The following is a 12,898-nucleotide window of genomic DNA, read 5'->3' as shown; positions in this document are numbered from 1 at the left end:
ATTTTTGTGTTGAATTAGTTAGTAGTTTGATAGTCACTAGCAAAGTAAGCTATCTTTTGGGTCTAGACAGAGAAAGTTTGGTCTTATGTCATGGCTCATACTTGTTTGCTTGTGTTTATCGGAATTTCCTTATGGAAATTACTGGAGTTATGCAGGCATGTGCCAGATCAGAATAATGGCATCAGTGAGTCCTGGCTTCTGTGAATCAGATTTGGATGGTGGGTTTTCATGGGTGAGGAACATGCCTGTTAAATTTTTTTTTTAAGCAATGCCGAGTTTGTAGTCTCTGCTCAGCAAAGATTTAAGCTTCACAGTGTAAACTCCAGGGAGTAAATACCACTTTCCTAATGATTCCTGCTTCTTCTCTTCCCAGCTCTGACTGAAGGTTATGTTGGCTCTCTGCATGAAAACAGACATGGTAGTTCTGTGCAGATACGGAGGCGAAAGGCTTCGGGGGATCCTTATTGGGCATACTCGGGTGAGTTGACTTCTTTAGAGGACTAAAACAAGAAATATCTCCAAAATCAAATTGTCTACTTGCTTTTTGTTACTACTACGGTCAGAAATAGTTTAAATTAGTTTTACAGTGTATTTTCTTCTGCTGACTTCCTTGCAAACTCCCTCTACACACATCCTCTCCTTTCTTGCATTCCTGCCATTTACCTGCGGGATTTGCCTTATTACTCTGCTCCTTCTCTCAGTCTTCTTTTAGTTTCTTAACATACCCTTTAAAAAGGTATACTCCCACAAACTTTTCCTTACTGTCCCTGTCCAATCAGTACATTCCCAAGCTCACCATTTGCTTACCTTGTCGAGCCTTCTAGGAGGACAGTAAGCATCCATATATACATCCAGATAAAAAAAAAACCTAGAAATTTTACAATTACTTCTTTGTGTGCATGTATTTTTGCGGTAGTGTATAATGACGACAGTGAGACCTGTCAGTGCAGCATCACACCAGGGTGTGTGATGCTGAGAAGGCAGGATATTGGGAGGGTATTTTATTGTTTGTCCCACTGCTTTTATAATTCTTATGGAAAACCTGATGTGTCTGCACAATTTTGAAATGCCACAAATCAAAATATACTTCAGAATGATGTCTTTGATGTATGGTTTGATGGTTGGTTCAGGTCTAGAAAATTCCAGGTCTATATTTGAAGTTGTTAAAAAACCCAACAATTTGAAATCATGTTACTAGCTATGTTGACTCTATGGAAAAATGTCTAATATCTAGAAAGTTTTTATGAAGATTTCAAGCATCATAATGAACTTGTGTGTGCTTTTTTGGAACAACTGAGATGCATTTCAAACATTTGGTGCTCATCCAAGAGGAATGTTGTGCAGGCCTAGTTTTAACTGAAGGAAAAATATTACTTTCTAAGAAGTCTGAATACTGATACCAGATAAACAGGCAAAAGCTAATTTTTGACTGCCAACTCCTCTCTTTTATACAGACCATACATTTCATTGGAAATGAATGATTATAGGTAAGCTTAGAGTTTTTTTCCATTAATACACAAAATACCAGATGTCACAAGTTTTCTCTACTAGATCTCAAAATACAAGCTATCTCATTTGCAAATGAGGTCACACAAGTAAAATAAATCTAAAGATTTTAGTAATGTAGGACAAATGACCACTTTTTGTTAAATCTTGAAATTATCAGATGGACAAATATTGCCATAGGTATACTTCCATATTGCAGTTTAAAACAACTTTAGATTTTAAGCCCCCAAACTCATAAAGAGTAGAAATAAGCAAATAGAGGAAAAATTTGTATGTTGGAATGAATGTCCTGTTCCTATCTGTTGTCTTGTGTAAAGTATTACAAGTTAAGTGCCACTTGGCAGGTTTATTTTGTTTCTGTTACTGAAAAATGTGTTTGGAATATTCATTGCAGGTCATTAAATGAAGATGTTTTAAAAAAGGTAAAACACTAGTGGAATTATTCTGGTGTCATATGTGTCAAAACTCTCTGCTTGAGTTACTGGACTAAATAACCAGTCCTGGCTTAACAAAAAGGGGGAGGGGGAAAACCAAAATAAACAAAAAAACCCCAAAACAAACAAAGCAACAAAAAAACCACAAACCCACCACACACCAGTTTATGCATAGACAGTTTTCCTAATTCTATTTTTGTGATGGATCAAGCAAAAGCATCACTGTAAATCATCTTGAGAACCACCCCAGCCCTGTTTTTCTTTCGACTTGGTCAGCATCACCTGGTTCATGAAGCTCAGTCACTGCCATCATAAGCAACTACACAATATAACCTTTCCCATGATCTGATCAAGGGGTCTGGGCTTTCCCCGCCCCCCCCTCTTCTTTTTTTTTTTTTTTTTTTTTTTTTTTTTTTTTTTTTTTTTTTTAATATCACATGTTCACCCCTCCAAAAAAGCTTTTACTACCTGACTCTATGTCAAAATAAAATGTGTAGTCCTGATGTGTAATTATACCTTAACTTTTGGGGTTTTGCATCCTTTTGTCTATTGATGAATCTCCTGCTTCTATGAGGAAAATAGCCAATCTGTTTTTCAGAGAACAGATAGTGACTTCTCAGCTGTCAATCACTTGCCATTCTACCTCATTAGTGCTGTCTAATTAGAACCTTTTTGTCACTATTGCTGATAAAAAGAGTAAATTAGGAGATGGAAAAGGTGGAAATGATGTATCTACCAGCACTTGTCAAGAAACCAGAAGAGGATATAATATTGTTTTCTCAGGATGCTTTGTCAGGCTACTGTTTGAACACAGTGACTTGAAATGCCATTCCAGGGGAATGTGGTTTGGGACCAAGTATTCCAGGTGCAGAATTTGAGTCTTCACCAAAGGTTTTGTGACATGAAGTAGAGGTGTGAGCAAACAGCCTAGGTACTGCGTGTCCCGGCTGCATGGGTTGTGCGTATACTGCGTCTGAGCAAGCCCATCCTGGAAGTTCATGGAGACCTGGTGTCCTCCTGAGCCATGTTGGCTCCCCGCCGAGCCCCGCAGCGAGTGCCCAGGGATATGCATGAGAGCGGGAGGGGCAGGGCCACATGTGAAGTGTGAATGCCGAGATGCAGGCAATGATTTGGGTTGTGTCTGAGAGGGAAAAGGCAAAGGCAAGTAGAGACTTGGGGAAGACATGGTTATTTCTAAAGAATTTTCCAGGGTTGATGCTATGTCCTGCAGGAGGCTCAGTATTGCCAGCATCTCCCTGAGAAAGGGAGGAAATTAAGATGAGCAATTAGGTGGGGAAAGGAGCCCGTGCTCTGTTAGAAATCGGATGTTTCTACAGGCTGCTGCTTTGTCATGGCTTTTCATATGTGGGAGTTTCTCTCTTTCCTCCCCTTACTTGGTTCCTTCCAGCTCCATATGGGATTTTCAGCCAGTTCAGCCTCTCTTATCTGATGTCTTTTGTCCATATTTGCTCACTGAGGGGGCCAGAGGTAATGGAAATGCCTAGCTTCTGTGTTTAGGTCGAAGATGGGAATAAATGGTGGGTGGCAGAGCCCAGATGCCAGACAGATGTTTGTTTCCAGCTGAGCACAGTGAGGAGGATGATCATGTTATCTGTTTCTTTCTCCTTGCTTTTCCATTCCCCAGAATATTTCCCAGGAACCCTGAGCAGGGCTTGGCTAAGCAGTTTATGTATTAACAGCGTTTGTCCTGCGGGAAGGGTTTTGGACATGACTAGGAAGTTTGCATCAAATGAGCCTACAGAGAGTGGAAACTTTACTCTGCAGTAAGCAATTAGTCTGTGTCAATGGTTTCCAAGCTCTTTTACAGACATGATCTGGTAGGCTGCTTCCCTTCCCTATCCTCAAATGGTTAGGCCAGCTCCCCTCTGGTTAGTTGTACAACATCTGCTGGCCCAGCCCCAGCAATTGTGGGCAGGGAAGAAAGTTGTGCTGGACTGTGTGCTGGTGAATTTGACATTTCTTCTAAGGGAATTTGCCAACGGGAGTAAATAAGATCAGGACAGCTTCTGCCAGCTGTCAGTGGACAGCCATCTGTTGAATCCCAATATTGACCAGCGTGTCCATGTCTCTGCTGGGCCTACATTAGGCTGGACTATGGCTTTATATTGATTTCAGTTGAGCTGTACTGATTTATAGCAGCAGAGGCTTCTCTGCGTTTATGGCTGTGCCCTTCTGCTTGCAGAGCTTTTGTATTTCGGGGCTTAAGTGTTCTGTAATAAATCCTGAGGTGGGGTTGGGGAGGTCTGAAAGCAGCCAGGCGGTTGTGGTTTTCCTGCCTGGGGGTGAAAAAAGGGTACAGCTGTACTGCAGAGAGCCCTCAAGTCTTTATCTTCCACAGGATATATCTGTCCTATACTGTGCTTATAGAGTAATTCCTCTGTAGCCTGTAGGAAACACTACTGCTGCTCCACGCTCTTGTGGGGGATGAATGGTCCAGGAGCTGGTTTAAACTCTGGAGATCAGGACTTTTCCTCATTTCATGAGCTATCTATGGCATTGCCAGGTACTGCCTGGTAATATTGCTCCTTTCAGGCACAAAAGTTGAGAGAGGATAAACTTCAATTATTGATCAGGAGGCAGACCACCCTTGGGTCTGTAACATTTGTATAAGGCACCTACATACCTACATGTCCCTGCAGCAGGACCCCATGAACTTCGGTGCCCTGTGCTCTTACTGCATGTGCCCTGGACAAAGCCACGGAGCCTGCACCACAGAGCTCTCGCTTTACTGTCTGATTGTAAAGGAAAGGCTTTTTAAGCCTTATAAAATAAGCCTGTTGTCTACAGACACAATTCTGACTATAACATTTATTCCAGTTGAGAAATAAAACTTGCAAAAATCGAGACTCGATAATTAAATGAAGAAGGCCCATTTTAAATGGATTCTGTCAAAAAGACAGAAGGAAACACAATCAGCCTTTCAGAAGAAACTTCGTTACATCTATGCTAGCAGCTCTTTAAACTAAATTCACAAGTGAGCAAACACTGAAAACAGAAGACTAACTTGTCTTTATATAGGAACTGCAAGACTGAACAGAGACTGAGATCTCCTAGATGTTCTTTTTAGGATTTTTCAGGAAGCTCAAACTACATTTCTAGGGGGATTTCTCTGCGCGTGTGTATTCGTGTATGTTTTGGCAAAGTATTTATTCCATGATCGTGTCTTACAGTTTGCCAAAGACTTCCTAAATTGCGACTGGCCACATTACTTGAGGTGTAACAGGAATGTGGAATAGGCACAGCACGGTCAAAACAAGAAGTAGGTGTGGATCCTGAATGTGCTTCAGTGCAGTCTTTTCTTTTCACAGTAATCTTTTCTGTTAGACTAACCACTGAATGGACAAGTTTGAAACGATCTTTAACATAGCCTTAGAATTGTCACAGAACTCAGTATGTTTCTAATACCCGTAATAGTGACAGAGAGCAGTTCAGGTGCCTTGTCATCAGTGTGGAAACATTTTTGTAAATATATAAGCTGTTTTTAAAAAAAGCAAAACAAAACAAAACTTAAAACTTAAAAAGAAATCCTGCAGAAACATGCAATTGAAACGTCTACCAGATCCAGGGCTTTCTGACTGGCCCTCCCTTGTGTAATGTATGCTACTTCACAGAGAGTAATATTCCAGACATTTAAAGATGCCTCTCGATGTCAAGTGTTGCATCTGTCAGTGCTGAGAACACTTTGCTGGTGACCTGGGCAGACCCCATTTTGCCTTGCAGTAGCCCAAAAAATGTGTAGTGAGAGGGTCAGGACTTTAGGAGGAGATTACGGCATGAGATGCTGACGCAGATGCTTGTATCTTAAGTGATAGTAGCTCTAAAGGGCCTGTACCTACTCATATCTGTTTTTCCAAAAAGCTATTATGTAAAATTAATGTGATAATCATTGCATGAGATTGTGGAAAACCAGAAGTGGCTATGGGGAAACATTGCTCCGTACCCTGTTACTCAAATCAGGAAACTCCTCTTGGAGTCTTCAGATAGAAGATGTGATGTCTAATTATTCCCAGTATTAACATGTGTGGTCAATGGGTATGGAATGGGAGGCTGCACTGTCCTGGGGCAGGAAGTTGTGGGCGATGGTACCTTTGTCACTGGAGTTTCCCAGTTGAGCTGTGGTGCTGGCACTGGCGGGGCTGGTGTACCCTGCTCTCTTGATGGCTGTTCTGCTGATCAGCCTCAGTGTTGCAAGCTGACTCATTCAAGAAATACTTTCTTTTAAGTAATCAAAACCATTTGGGCTTCTCAGAGAACAAAAAAGCAGACACTGGCCAAGGACGTATACATGTTCTTTTTACTTGTTTATTTAACTATGGCTTTGTAAAGAGAACCCTATGTAGAAAATGCATACAGTTGTTTTTTCTCTTTAATCTTATGGTGTATTGAAAGCATCTATTTCCTCTTTGTACCTTTGATCTCTCATTTTCTGTGTGAAATTATTAGCGCTACTTATGATGCTTCTGTTCTTTATGTGTGTCCTTACTGATGTTTTTTCTGTATAAAATGTTGGATCCTTTCTCTCCAAGATTCTGTGCAACTACCATGAACGTTAGTAGAAGTTAATAGAAGAAAAATAGGCTTCACAAGAGTAGGGATGACCCTGTGAGTGGGGAAACGTGTCCATTAAGAACAGGAACTGTGGCCACGCTGTCATGCTAGTGGACACTATCAGTGTGTGAATGCTTTGTCCTACAACACTTAGGCAGTTATTGCTGTCCTTTAAGATGCTATTATTTAAAATATAACCGGTGGTGAATATAAGAAGTGAGTGTTCTTTTCAAAAGCAATTGGTGGCATTAAAACAGAAAAGATCAGTAAAGGTTATTTCCTGAAAGAATAGCAAATGGTGTTAACTGTGATGAAATGTAACTTGGTGATGTCCTTTGTAAATGTGTGAATTTCTCTCCCTTTGCTTAGATTGTTCTCATTAAATAAGCTGCTAATGTGAATTGGACAGGAAATAATCAGCACATAGTAAGGGAAGCATCAAGACTTATTGAACTGAGAGGTAACTAATGGCCTATTTGCCGTGGTCAGTATTTCACTCTTTCTGTCCCTCAGAATAATAAATCTTGATATTGACCAAAACTCTGGCATACCGCGTGCACGGTTATCGTTCCACTGCAGGAGTACTCATCTCTGTTAAATGCAGGATGGTCAAAATGAGCAGGTTCTGGCTCTCTCCCTTCCTCGCTCTTCTAAGCTGACTTTCTAAAGAGAAACTAAGCTGAGAGAACTAGGAAAAATATTCCCATTAATATCTGATCTGATCAGTAAACTAAGCTTTAACTGTTTAATCTGCATTCATTAGAGATGAATGGTAGTCTTCACTGAACCCTGCTGAAACCAGCTGTGATGCATTCGTTTCCACGTGCAATCTTATTAGAGTAACAGTTGTTGCAGAAATCAATGCTACTCTCTTTCATAAGAGAAACATGGAAAACCATAGCTTGAGAGTTTGCTGCTAAGCATGAACCCTGATTTTTAATGTGCACAGCTAAAGCAAGTGGTATACTGCTGTGTGTTTTGTCAAATAAACAGGAAATGCCATCTGTATATTTTGATTGTTTGTGTTCTGACGGTACTGGGTCATGAGTCTTCATGTCCATGAGCTAGGCACTGTACAAATGTGGACTAGACATGTACTTGTCTGCAGAATCTGTATCAAAATAAGCACTTACTAGGAGGATGTCAAGGAGAATGCTTTTTATCTTTCTTTAGCTATTCTGCGTTGTGAAGTAACAAATACAAAATACTATCTTTTGTTTTTGTCATGAGAATGAAGAAATAAGTTTTCAAGTTTCTATCCCTGAGAACAGGATATATCTTCCTAACCATAAGCTGGCGTGAATAAGGAATTCACAATCACGTGTTTGTGTTGAGTATTTAACATCAGCTCTCTAAGGAGAGCCATCCTTGCCAGAAGCAGTCCAAGAAGTCGGTATCATTTTTAATAAGCCACATTGCTGGGGAACACAGCTCTGATTGAGAGTCTTGTCATTTACTTTGTTTGTCTATTGGCAAGTTTCTAAATAATCTGCTAAGAAAACCTCAGATAGTAATTTAGCTTCTACTTAGACACAGACACAATTTCCTTATTGAATACCATTAATACTGTTTTCTCACTCTTCTTGCCACCTTTTCTTGTGTGCCACGTTTACAGTTTATTCCAAGTACTGTCATCGTCAATGCTGGTATCCAGTCTGTAATGAAATGGTTGACTGAATTTTTAAATGTTGGACACGGTTATGGTGAAATTGCCTTTTTTCTTTTTTTGGCAAGGTTCTTTCTGGAATTTGATTGTTTTTCATGACTTAAATACATAAAAGCAAACCTCTGATTTTTTGAATGCTCTGAATTTTTTCTTTACTGTTTTTGAATAGATAGGCCATTGGCAGATGAACAGCTTTGAGAAGCTTAAATATAAGAGGTACTAAGAACCAGACGTTCCCTCAACTTTCATTCTTCCATGAAGTTTTTCCCTACCACAGCAAAAAGTATAAAATAACTACAACAGATGCTAGATGTAATCTTCAGAGCTTCAGATACAGTTGTTCCAATACTACATCAAAGTATTTTTACTTTGCACTGCTGCAATCACAGCTCTGGCTATCTATGCTGAAATAAGGGAGCACAAAGAGCTGCTTTTGCTGGGGAGGGGGGAACCTCTCACTTTGTTAAACGTGCTGTGCTTTTTGTTGCATTTTCTTTCAATGTGAACACTGGGACATTTGTAGAAAACCTCTGGGATGACAACCAGTGCACTGTTTCATAAAACTGAAAGTGTGCTGAAGTGCAGCAAAAAGTGGTCAATTTAGCTGATTTCTAGGCATTGAAATAGGAAACAGTATAAAATATTTCAAGCTCTTTAGACATAAAAACATGTGATATGCCTGTATTTTAAACATACAAAAGAAAGATGGAGTATTTGGGTAGCAGCTGTGATACAAGCTCAGCAAACGGACTGGAGAATACACAGAAGGTTGGAGTCTGCTGTGGCCTTGAGGTTCTTGAATGATTGCAGTAATACATTGAACTTCCAATCTTGATTTCGTATGTAACGGAATGCTTATAGGAGAATAACAATGGGGAAAAAAGTATGCGAACAGCAAGGATACTGCAGTGAGAAACAAAGCAAGCAGGGAAGCTCTGAATAGCCTTGTGTGTGTAGATTTTTGTTGCATTTTCTTTCAATGTGAACACTGGGACATTTGTAGAAAACCTCTGGGATGACAACCAGTGCACTGTTTCATAAAACTGAAAGTGTGCTGAAGTGCAGCAAAAAGTGGTCAATTTAGCTGATTTCTAGGCATTGAAATAGGAAACAGTATAAAATATTTCAAGCTCTTTAGACATAAAAACATGTGATATGCCTGTATTTTAAACATACAAAAGAAAGATGGAGTATTTGGGTAGCAGCTGTGATACAAGCTCAGCAAACGGACTGGAGAATACACAGAAGGTTGGAGTCTGCTGTGGCCTTGAGGTTCTTGAATGATTGCAGTAATACATTGAACTTCCAATCTTGATTTCGTATGTAACGGAATGCTTATAGGAGAATAACAATGGGGAAAAAAGTATGCGAACAGCAAGGATACTGCAGTGAGAAACAAAGCAAGCAGGGAAGCTCTGAATAGCCTTGTAGTGTGTAGATTAAAAAAAAAAAAAGAGTAGCTTGGCACAAACATTATTGCAATAGTCCAAGCATGAAATAATCAAGGAATGAATCAGAATTCTAGTTGCAGGATATAAGTGGAGTCTTTGTATGAAAGGGCTGAGCAAGGCCAATATTGCAGTTGATGCAGTAGATGTAGAATTATTTCTATTGTTTTTGCGATGTCAGATGGCTGCTTTATGTCATTCCAGTCACAGTTCAGAAGATAATCTTCTTTTCAGTATCTCTGCCCCAGGAATTGCCCCATCTCTCCCCTTTCCCAGAAAGTGTCTCCATCTTGCAGAATGTGGCATCAAAGACTTGCAGTTTTTAATCATTATGATCCTTGAAAAAGCAGCCCCTGCCTGCAAGAGGAGTGCATCTGCCCCACTGGGTTCCCTTGCGAAGGGAAGAGTGAGCAGCAGCAGTGCTGCGTTGGGCTGCGGGCAGGGCATTCCCACCCAGCACCTTGTCAGCTGCCAGTGGGGCAGTGTCTGCCGTAGGTGGGTAGAGGTGCCATGCATTTCTTCTATGCTGAATGTCACATGCCTATTAGAGAAAGGTAGAATTAAAGAGTCTCATCTATGTATGTTCTGAGGTGTCCTTTGGTACTGCAGTATAAGTGCTTAGCAGTTGAGGGAGTTCTAATTCTTGTAATATCTCTGAGGTAGATGTGTTTACGTGGTGGGAACTGAAGGACAGGGCAGTTTAAGTAACTTTGTTGATATACCCCATGCAGTGTACAGCAGAGTTGGAAATTCAGCCCGCGTCCCAGTACTGTGCGCTGCTTCTTAGGCCACACATCCAACCTTATCAAACGCTAATTGAAGAGATCTTGGTTGCCTTGGAGACTGCCTCTTCGTGGGGGAGACCATGTCAGTAGCACAGGTGTTGTGAAGCTCCTGAGCTAACAGGAGGCCTTCCTGGAGGTGATCCAGCTATGGAGCTTAATTCTTCCTTCAGCAGCAAACTGAACTTCTCCCTGTGCTGGCTGCTTTGTTGAAGCTCTCGGTCTGTTTGGTGCTCTCAGTTTTTTCCAGTGGGGTTGGGACAATGTTGGGCTCGAGTAAGACGACATTCTTTTCCTATTCAATACACTGAACGTTTGGCTCTAAATTGCAAAGTTTTTTATTAAGGACTGCATGTGCCCAAAGAGCTGGATGGGCACACTTTTAACTATCAAATTAAATAAATATGAAATCCTGCAATGGAGTGCAGAGCTGTGCATATAAATTACATCTTTAAACAGCACTTGAATGATTTTCTGGAAATGTTTTTAACTCTCCTCTGAACTCTTAAGGGTCATCTCTGTAGCCTTCCTATCTGAGGGAGGCTATTGGCACTGGAATGATTTATTGAAGAGGTATGTTGCTCTGCGGTATAAAAGTAATGTCAAGGCTTACTGAGAACCTGAGTAACAAGCTTCTGTTTTTGTACAGCTGGGAAAGCAAGTGGGTTTAATTCAATTGAACCCCGAATGAACGTTTCCTAAGTATGTGTTCCCACCCACTCCCATCTCTTACACTGCCCAGTTGTGAGGTGAGTGGGACTGTGGGTTGATAATGTTTTCAGGACAGTTAGTGAGATAACTGATTTCATTCATGAAGAATTAGGAGCCCTATGTCCCTGTTGCAGAGATACGAAGATTGCAACTTGAGCTGACATAGTAAGGACTGGTGGGCATTGCTGACTCACGGAGTCCTTATGGTTGAACCCTCAGTAGGGTGAGAGACATTTGAGACATGTAACTGCTTTAAAAATACTTAAGTGGACTGACTTGACCAGCAAGCAACTCTTCCACCAAAGGAGTCTTTGCTGCCATGAATATTAGGCCTTCTATCTTCTTCCATCTCAAAAGAAAATCCTGCCTGTTTGTCTTCCAGACAGTACTGCTGAGTTTAACCTAAGCCAGCCTGTTCAACCTGTGGCTGAAGTAAAAAACGCTTCCTCCTCTACACTTCTTTTTGAATGCAGTCTTACTTCATACATGTTTGCTCCACACTGCTATAGGATTACCGCCTTGCAGGCATGTATGCAGATACACATCTATCCCAGCATAGCTGCTATAAGGTAAGGACATATCGTGATCACAGTTGTAAAGACCAGGAGGGCACAGAGCGGCTGGGTGCCGTGTATCAGATTACCCAAGTGTGGCTGAGCAGAGGGCTGAACTGAGGTCTCTGAAGCTGGCCCGTACTGCTTTTTTTACCTTGCTGTAATTAGAGCATTCAGGCCAACATCTAAGTTGTCCAGCTGCCAGAAAGCTCAGGAGGAGCTGTTTCACATGAGGTTCTTTATTTCTGACTCACTTCCGAGATTTTCTCAACTGTCTTGGTGTATAAATTTCCTCAGAAACGAACAAAAGAGGAAATGTCCCTGCAAGTGAATGCCTGAAGGTGACGAGTATTGGCACGTGGATTGCAGTTTCTGTTGCTTTTCCTATGTGGAATAGTGAAACAAATGCCTCCTGTCTCCTTCCCAACTCACCCATAATACACTCACAGCTAGAGCTGAGGTGACGAAGGTCCCTTAAATGTTGATCACGTGCTTTTGCACCATGCTGGATCAGGACCTCACAGGACTCCTTTGATGTATTTCACATCACCTGGTCCTTGAGCACAGGGGGTCAATCCCACGTGCCGAGCTCCTGTATGAACAAACCGGTAAGTGGACACACTCAGAATGAAGAATTGAATGTTACGTGATTCGCTTTGTGTTTGTGTGAATATATTTCTCAAGTACAGAAATAAGATATACCCTGAGGTAATGATGGCAGTGAAGTCATGGAGAGTTTAGATCACTTCACGTTCAGGTTTACATGCTGTCTTTTGCTCTTGAGGTGTGGTGGTGCCTTCTGGCCCCTTGGGGTATGAAAAGCCATTTTACATGCCAGATGCTAGTCTGCTCCTAACCAGAGGTGACGTGAACTTTTCAGATAGATTCTAACTTGGAAGCTTCTGTGGCACTTCAGATCATGTTTTTTATTTATATTTCTGTTGCTGGAGACTTGAAATTGAGACACTTATCTGCATGATACAGTATTATCATGTGCTGGTCTCTGAGGAAGGGGATTTGATATGTGAAGAAAGTTTGCAGAGAGAATTGGATGTGACTTTTGTAAAGAAGGGTTCGGTGTATCTAGTTCAGTTACTGTTTATATTGCACTAGGGCTCCCCAGATGTCTGCAGGACTTAATTGCTCTCAGTGCAAACACAGAAAAGTTACCTCTACCTTAAATTTGTACAGGCCATCTGAGAGATGGCTTGGTGTTAAATGCATGAAT

General features: G+C 41.0%; 1 protein-coding gene across 1 annotated transcript in view; it reads left to right on the top strand.

Annotated features, from left to right (window-relative positions):
* Positions 1 to 369: 369 nt before the first annotated feature.
* Positions 370 to 12,898, top strand: part of PTPRG (protein tyrosine phosphatase, receptor type G) — a gene marked incomplete at its 5' end in the record, with an annotated part of 334,807 nt that continues 322,278 nt past the window's right edge. The window contains one exon of the mRNA XM_019473421.1: positions 370 to 478. Coding sequence (XP_019328966.1) covers positions 370 to 478 — 109 coding nt within the window. The remainder of the gene's footprint in view (positions 479 to 12,898) is intronic.

Source organism: Aptenodytes forsteri, unplaced genomic scaffold (genome assembly GCF_000699145.1).
Source record: "Aptenodytes forsteri isolate BGI_AS27 unplaced genomic scaffold, ASM69914v1 Scaffold53, whole genome shotgun sequence".
NCBI lineage: Eukaryota > Metazoa > Chordata > Aves > Sphenisciformes > Spheniscidae > Aptenodytes > Aptenodytes forsteri.
This window is presented reverse-complemented; position numbering and strand designations above follow the sequence as displayed.